The 7,312-nt window shown below is 43.0% G+C and overlaps 1 protein-coding gene across 1 annotated transcript; it reads right to left on the bottom strand.

Moving 5' to 3' along the window:
* Nucleotides 1-215: 215 nt before the first annotated feature.
* On the bottom strand, nt 216-7,109 carry LOC146200031 (uncharacterized). The gene is made up of 4 exons (XM_084592847.1): nt 6,977-7,109; nt 4,989-5,042; nt 3,457-3,608; nt 216-958 (listed from the first exon to the last, which is right to left on the bottom strand). Exons 2-4 carry the CDS (start codon nt 5,035-5,037, stop codon nt 617-619), a joined length of 543 nt encoding a protein of 180 aa, XP_084448973.1. The 5' UTR covers nt 5,038-5,042; nt 6,977-7,109; the 3' UTR covers nt 216-616.
* Between the last annotated feature and the right edge of the window lie 203 nt (nt 7,110-7,312).

The raw sequence follows: 7,312 nt of genomic DNA, 5'->3' as shown, positions 1-7,312 counted from the left end.
TCGCAGGCAAGCAAAGTGGAAATGTTCTTTGCCACTCGTTAACTTTTAGAATGGTAATAAGTTTCTTTCTAATGGCGTGCCTAAATATCAGCTGTCATTCATAAGGCAATGAATACTTTAGGTCCAGCTTTATTCGGAGAAAAGCAACGTGGTTCTGGGGCAGAGTGGTTGCGTGCTCGTGCTCGCACTACGAAAGAACCGAGTTTGACTCTGTGGGCTTTCCGCAAAACGTTTATTGTTTCTTTACTTTCCACTCATTTTCGCGTTACAACAGCGCCGACATTGGCTTTTCTATGACACGGGGCTCTTAAATAATGCTATTGCTCTGATATAGTGGACATAACGCTCAATGAAAATAATATCATGCGTGTATTTTCCGCCAACAAAATCAATGTCGAAAAAAGGCTTTCTTCATAAAAACTTTCCAACAGCTGCTAATATAGCTCCACAAAGGTTTTCAGACAAGCTTCTCATCATTGAAGACGCAATAAATATATGAAGTAAAACGGCTGCATTCCTGTGGCGTACAGATCAGTGGCCGACGATATATAATCAAAGAACGAAACATGCAGCCGCTGGATTCTATAAGCAGTGGCTATGCAATCAAAAACGTATTTCAATGAGTGCCCAGTTTCTCGCCAAGTTCAATGAGCCGTGTGCCTTCTTGATCCAAGCGTCTGAAGATACTGCGTACAGCATCGGTATGGTTGTGGTAGTCTTCCAGAGTGTAGCTCTCCGCTGCCTTTTTGAAGATCTTGGTAGCAATTTCAATTGCTTTCTCCTGGGCTTTCTTCTTAATTATGGGCATGGACGCGTTGACGATAGACTTGCTGGTTTCCTTGATGACGGCCTTCACGTGCGGTTTAACCTGTTTTGCGACCGCTTTAACTTTCTGTCCGGCCTTCTTCAGGGCAGCCTTTGTCTTATCCCATAATTTACGGATGAAATATTCTTCAGTCTGTAAGAAAACACAAGAACACCATATCGCATTTCCATGCTTTTAGCTATCCAGGCATTGAGGACCGATACAATAAAATAATTAGAATTGAGTCAGTTGCCTACACATGAAGGAAAACTCTCTAATATCCAAAGTGTGTTCCCTTTGAAGGCTAGAAAGGTTAAATTTATAACGCTTCAATATTTTAACTTTGTGTACTGCGTTTATACCTTTGTCATTTTGTGCTTATAAAATTACTTATAGGCTCTAAGAAATTATACTATGGATACAGCCTGTCTGGGTGACTATGCGAATAGTTTTTGCCGTTCGTGCATTACCAAGTAGCACACATTACATGGCCAACCTGGGGCCCGTATGGGCAAGTTGCGCTCGGGCAACAACGATAACACCCATGAGGGCCGCCATCAGGGATTAAGTGCGCAAGTCCAATTTGGGCTTGCCCCTGCTTTTTTCATATGGGCATCATTTAGGCGTGAAAAGGGCCAACTGAGCACATTTTCCCACATCTGGCCTTCAAGGGTCCCGCTCGGGGAATTTTAGTGGCGATACAAAGAAAATTTGGGCTTTGTGTTGAGAGAGCCTGGGCTAACTAATTGGGGCTGCCCACACAAAAGCGCAATAGGTCCCGCATGGGCCGCGGCCGGGCTAAATACGGATATGCCCGCGAATTTCCTATATGGGACCCTTGAGGGGTTCTCGAGGGAAGGTCGAACGGAAATATAGGCTTCATGCACAAAATTCCAGGGCTGCCCCAATTGGGGCTGCCCAGCAAAAACCTAGATAATTTTCGCATGGCCTGTAGCGGGGCAGGAAAGTGCTCCTTTCCGCTTCTGCCCGCATCGGTCTCCTGCGGTACAGTTTAGGGAATATCCGATGCAAATGTAGGCCTAAAGCGAATAGTAGACGGGCTAGCCCAAATGGGGCTGCCTACTCAAAAACTGAATAGGTCCCGCGTGGTTTGCATCTGGCCTTAAAATCAGGCGTGCCTCCGCGCCGCATACATGGTTATTTCTTGGGTTAATTGCAAGAAAATGCAACATATGTTCGTACTCCATGCGGTAAAATAAGCCCAATTGAGGCTGCTCATGAAAGGCCGCAGTGGGCCCCAAATTGGCCGTAGGCGTGCTTACCGCTCTGAAACTTCTTCACCTTATATTTCATGCACCATTTTATTCATGTAATTCATCTTATACCGGCCGGTAATTGCATCTTCTGGATTTTTCACATAGCCGCTTTATGCATATCCATGCCATGAATAAAGACTATATAATTTTACTCTAAAAGTATGTTAATTATGCAGTATTGACAGAAAATATGCAGCAGTAACTGTTCCGCTTTACGAGTATGCACTGAACTACCTCAAAAGTTTTCCTGCGCCTTTATTATTCTAACATCAACCACCGAAATAAATATTCAGACCAACACCTAGGGGGTGATGCGGGCCAGCCCACATAATTGCAGCGAATTGGGAATAATTTCTTTTATGTTACTGTGTGTAGAATACAAGATAAATAAATAGTGCTCAATGTTTCCCACTTGATGATTAATAGAACTTGGGCAGCCCAGATAATATCAGATTCAACACATGAGGGCAGCCAGGGGCGAGCCCGAAACGGAATGGCCTCCGCAAAGCCCGCGCCGGAACAATTCAGGTATGGGAGAGATTAATCGACATAAAAATTAAAACCTTGATCAATGGGACGGCACTGCCTTCATGAACGTAGGACCGACTAATAATTTTGGTATGCAGCCCATATTCAGCTATCTGGGCTGCATGCCGGCAGCCGTATTTGGGCTGCCCGCACGGGTACAGATTGGGACCAGTCGCGGCAAAATTGGGCAGCCCACGCGGGCCCCCTCTGGGTACGTATTGCAAATCCCGCATGGGGCCCGTACGGGCTGCCCCACGGGCCAAACGCGGGCCCCCACGTCATAGCCCATTTTGTGCTACCTGCGTTCAATCAATTGTGCATTACAATTTCTGTTTTAAGCTTGTCGCCTGCCGCCAGATTTCTTCGATGCTTGATTACTCATTATAAGTATATACTAAGCTGACGATCTCTGATTGCAGGCAATATGCGGTTCTAAGGTTTAAAAAAAAATTACGGCATTTAAGTGACGACGAAACAAAATATTCAAGGCCACTGTATGTTTGCATTGTACTAATAAATTTGGACCACGTTGCGAACTATACTATAACTTACTTTAATCGAAGATTGAAAGAGTGTGTCATGTTTCAAATATGTCGTAATATCCTAGATGCCAGAAAACGAAAAGGTGTGAAGGAATTCAAACTGTCACACTCATGAAAACTCACATTTTTAAATAGATTATCATTTCGTATATAATGCTGTAGGCGCACAAGTTCGTTACGGAAATCACAACTTGGAAATAATCTCGTAACAAGGTGCCGAAGATACGGTTAGTTTTCACAGCATAGGATTTTTTGGTATTATACGCATTTTGTTCCTTAGCTAAATCGAGTTCACATGCTTCACCTCACTCTCCAGTTCTGCGTCTTGTTTAAGCTCTTGGGCAGCGTTGCGCAAAATATGTCCCACGAGTACAGCTTCATCAGCGATGTATCCAATCTTCCTCTCCAACGGCACTTCCAAGGTCGTCCCTTGCTCAACAGTAGATTCCGATGAAGCTACAATAAGTGTATTTTAGCATTTATCATAACTCGTCTTAGCGGAACATGGCTTGACGAGAATGAGGAAATGTGGGTGCGATACAGCAAATAAGCTCCGCTTGCGTTGAAAACAGAAGTTGGCTCAAGAAAAAGTCAGGCCTGAAATGGCTCTCTTCCCTATAAATGTTTTTCAGAAAGGGTGAAGTTCAGGTACGCACCAGGCTACATATTTTTTATATCATGCTTTCTACGAGGCTGAAAGGAGAAATATGCGTTCACATTTTGACCAAAATCTAATTGACTGATGCTGAAAGAGTTTTTTCCTTTCTAGTTTTGTAATTTTCTAATTTGTCGTTAAATGTCTCCAAACGTAACAAGCGATACTGCAATGACAACTGTGTGTTCATTTCCGTTAGAGTGCGTGGGCCGTATAAGAATGGTTTTTTGCTTTGAACTTTACGATTCATTCCACACCATATAACAAATATATTTTTGAAGAATGAAAATGTAATGCGGTCAGCTTGCGTTCTGAAAACATAGCTGCCCGGAAATCTGATAAAACAATCAATGCAACATGTGCCTAAATTTTATATGAATATTTTAAGTCCTCCTGCAGTATACGTGACCCTATGCTTGACGAAAAAAAAGAAGGATTTGACAGTTTATTTGCTTCCAGATGTCTGCCGCCAGGATCAAGTAAAACATTTCTTGATGGCTTATTTTCTCAAAACGCTTTTACAGGATTGAATTGGTGAAAACTAATATAAAGCTTTGTTTGGAACAGCTCACTGGACTGTGTTTATTTGTAAAATTAGTTTTCATTCCCAAATTTCTGGTTCCAGTAAAGCTCAAGAAAATAAAGAGATTTGCGGCTGGTCACCATAAAAGTTTGTTTTCCTGTTGGATAGTTTATTAAATACTGCAGATAACTGTAATTATAGACCTCTGGCTACCCAGGTGTGAGATGTCTCTCAAAACTACATGTTGCCTAACTTATTTTCCAGCCTAATTGGACTTCACATTGCAGAAGAGGTCAGATATCGGCCCCCGAATACACGGCACATATAGGTTAAGGGAGCTAGACTATTGGCGTTGTGAGGAGACGCAGCGCGAGAACGTCAAACCACAAAATCAGGACTACCGTTCAAACCACCGGCCATGTATTCTTGGTTTCTAGCACGTTCTTGGTTTCTAGCACGCCAGTCGTTTGCTCCTTTCACCTTTTCTTCTACTCTGTACGCTGTGTCCGCCCACTACGGATTACCAGTCCGTTACTAACGCAAAAAACATCATTTGCATGAATTCAGTACGTTGACTCCCTGTGAAGTATGAGCTGTCATTGAAGTGTAAGAAGCTCTAACACCGGCTGACAAAGCACCATCATAAAATACAACTCACCAGCGACCGTAAAAAGGCCAAGAACACAAATGACGTTGATGACGTTCATGTCGGCTGCGAAAAAATGCAGAAAAGCTATGCTGTGAAATGGCAGTATCAGTTTTCAAGCGACGTGAAAAATGTACATTTCTGTATTGGTCCCTTGACAAAACACCCAACGGGTATTATTGTTCTTGGCTGGTTTATTCCTACTTTTCTGAATATGGGCGTTCAACTGTGAAATAACTTAAAATAAGCATTAGCATTCCTGTAAAAAAAAGGCTCACCCAAATGCCCTTACACATTCTTTGACAGATGTTAGTACATTCCAAAACCAGACTCTTCAGGGTGGTCTTCAATGTCAAAGTTTACAGAAAAGCTGATGCTGTTTTTATGGCATACCCATTTAATTGTTGCTCACAATTTGGCATCCGTAATAATGCACTCATCTTAAACGAAGCTCTTAAGAGTGGTCTTCAATGTCAAAGTTTACGGAAAAGCTGACGCTGTTTTTACGGCACACCCATTGAATCGTTGCCACAATTTGGTTGGTTTGTTTGGTTTGGTTTGTGGAGTTTAACGTCCCAAAGCGACTAAGGCTATGAGGGACGCCGTAGTGGAGGACTCCGGACATTTTGACCACCTGGGGTTCTTTAACGTGTACTGACATCGCGCAGCACACGGACGCCACTCCGTTTCGCCTCCATCGAAACGCAGCCGCCGAGCTCGGGTTCGAACTCGGGTACTCCGGCACAGTAGTCGGGCGTCTTACCACTGCACCACCCCGCAGAAGCTTTGGCACTATAATAATAATGCACTTGTCTTAAACGAGACTCTTAAGGGTGGTCTTCAATGTCGAAGTTTACGGAAAGGCTGAAGCTAGTTTTTACGGGACACCCATTGAATTGTTGCCCACAATTTGTCACCTGTAATATTGCATTCGTCTTAAACAAGACTCTTGAGGATGGTCATTAATGTCAAAGTTTACGGTAAACCTTACGCTATTTTTACGGCACACCCATTAAATTGTTACCCGCAATTTGGAACCTGTAATAATACACTCGTCTTAAACGAGATTCTTTAGGGTGGTCTTCAATGAAAAAGTTTACAGAAACGCTGACGCTATTTTTACGGCACACCCATTGAATTGTTGCCCAAAATTTGGAACCTGTAATAATGCACTCGTCTTAAACCATACTCTAAAGGGTCGTCTTCAATGTTAAAGTTTACGGAAACGTTGACGCTGTTTTATGGCACACCTATTATATTTTTGCCCACAAGTTGGCACCTGTCATACTGCACTCGTCTTAAACGAGACTCTTAAGGGTTGTCTAGCGGTAAACAAACAGCTAGTCATGACGCTCGAGGTGCAGAATAGAAATTACCCGCGCGGAAAGTTTCAATGTAAGAGTTTACGGAAAAGCTGGAGCTGTTTTTGCGGCGCACCCATTGAACTGTTGCCCATAATTTGGCGCCTGTAATAAGGCACTCATCCTAAATTAGACTCTTAAGGGTGGTCTTCAATGTCAAAGTTTACGGAAAAGCTGACGCTGTTGTTACGGTACATCCATTGAACTGTTGACCACAATTTGGCACCTGTAATAATGCACTCGGCTTAAACGAGACTCTTAAAGGTGGTCTTCAATTTCTAAGTTTGCGGAATTGCTGACGCTGTTTTTACTGCACACCCATTGAATTATAGCCCACAATTTGGCACCTGCAATACTGCACCCGTTTAAACGAGATTCTTAAGGGTGGTCTTCAATGTCAAAGTTTACGGAAAAGCGGATGCTGTTTTTACGGCGCACCCAATTAATTGTTGCCCACAGTTTGGCATCTGTAATATAGCAGTCGTCTTAAACGAGACGTTTAAGGGTGGCCTTCAATATCAAAGTTTACGGAAAAGCTGACGCTGTTTTTGCGGCACACCCATTGAATTGTTTCTATCACTATGTTCGGGGCTACCGGCGCAAAACTACGAATATGTCAATGAAGCATTGTGCACTCACCGGTATAATCAAGCAAGCACCCTACACTGGAGCACTCGGACGACAGGATATTGGTTTAAGAAGAGCTGCGTGCAGCCTTTTATGCTCCGCATGTAGTCTGGATCCCTGCATATCGATTGTGGGAGGTAACGATCCTGCGAACTAGATAAAAGAAATTAAAGCCAATCAGCTACGTACTGAAGTATGCGACCGCCTAGTCTAAGCCATGCTACCTATATGACGCAAATCCGGAGATTACAAGATTGTTATTTTTTTTCATATCTTTAAAATGAATACTCATCGGTTATTCACCCGTGCTTCTCTAAAGCTACATTTAGTGCTTTTTTCATCAACTCA

The sequence above is a fragment of the Amblyomma maculatum genome, chromosome 2 (assembly GCF_055883805.1).
Source record: "Amblyomma maculatum isolate TAMU_Amacu chromosome 2, ASM5588380v1, whole genome shotgun sequence".
Classification (NCBI taxonomy): domain Eukaryota; kingdom Metazoa; phylum Arthropoda; class Arachnida; order Ixodida; family Ixodidae; genus Amblyomma; species Amblyomma maculatum.
The sequence above is the reverse complement of the archived record's forward strand: the minus strand, read 5'-3'. Positions and strand labels throughout refer to the sequence as shown.

Bases quoted from the DNA above. Each gene is read 5' to 3' on its own strand.
- LOC146200031 (XM_084592847.1), bottom strand. From the start codon at position 5,037: ATGAACGTCATCAACGTCATTTGTGTTCTTGGCCTTTTTACGGTCGCT. The intron at 3,609-4,988 runs GTGAGTTGTATT...CACTTATTGTAG, and splicing joins TGGCCTTTTTACGGTCGCTG to CTTCATCGGAATCTACTGTT. The intron at 959-3,456 runs GTGAAGCATGTG...GTTTTCTTACAG, and splicing joins ACGCAGAACTGGAGAGTGAG to ACTGAAGAATATTTCATCCG.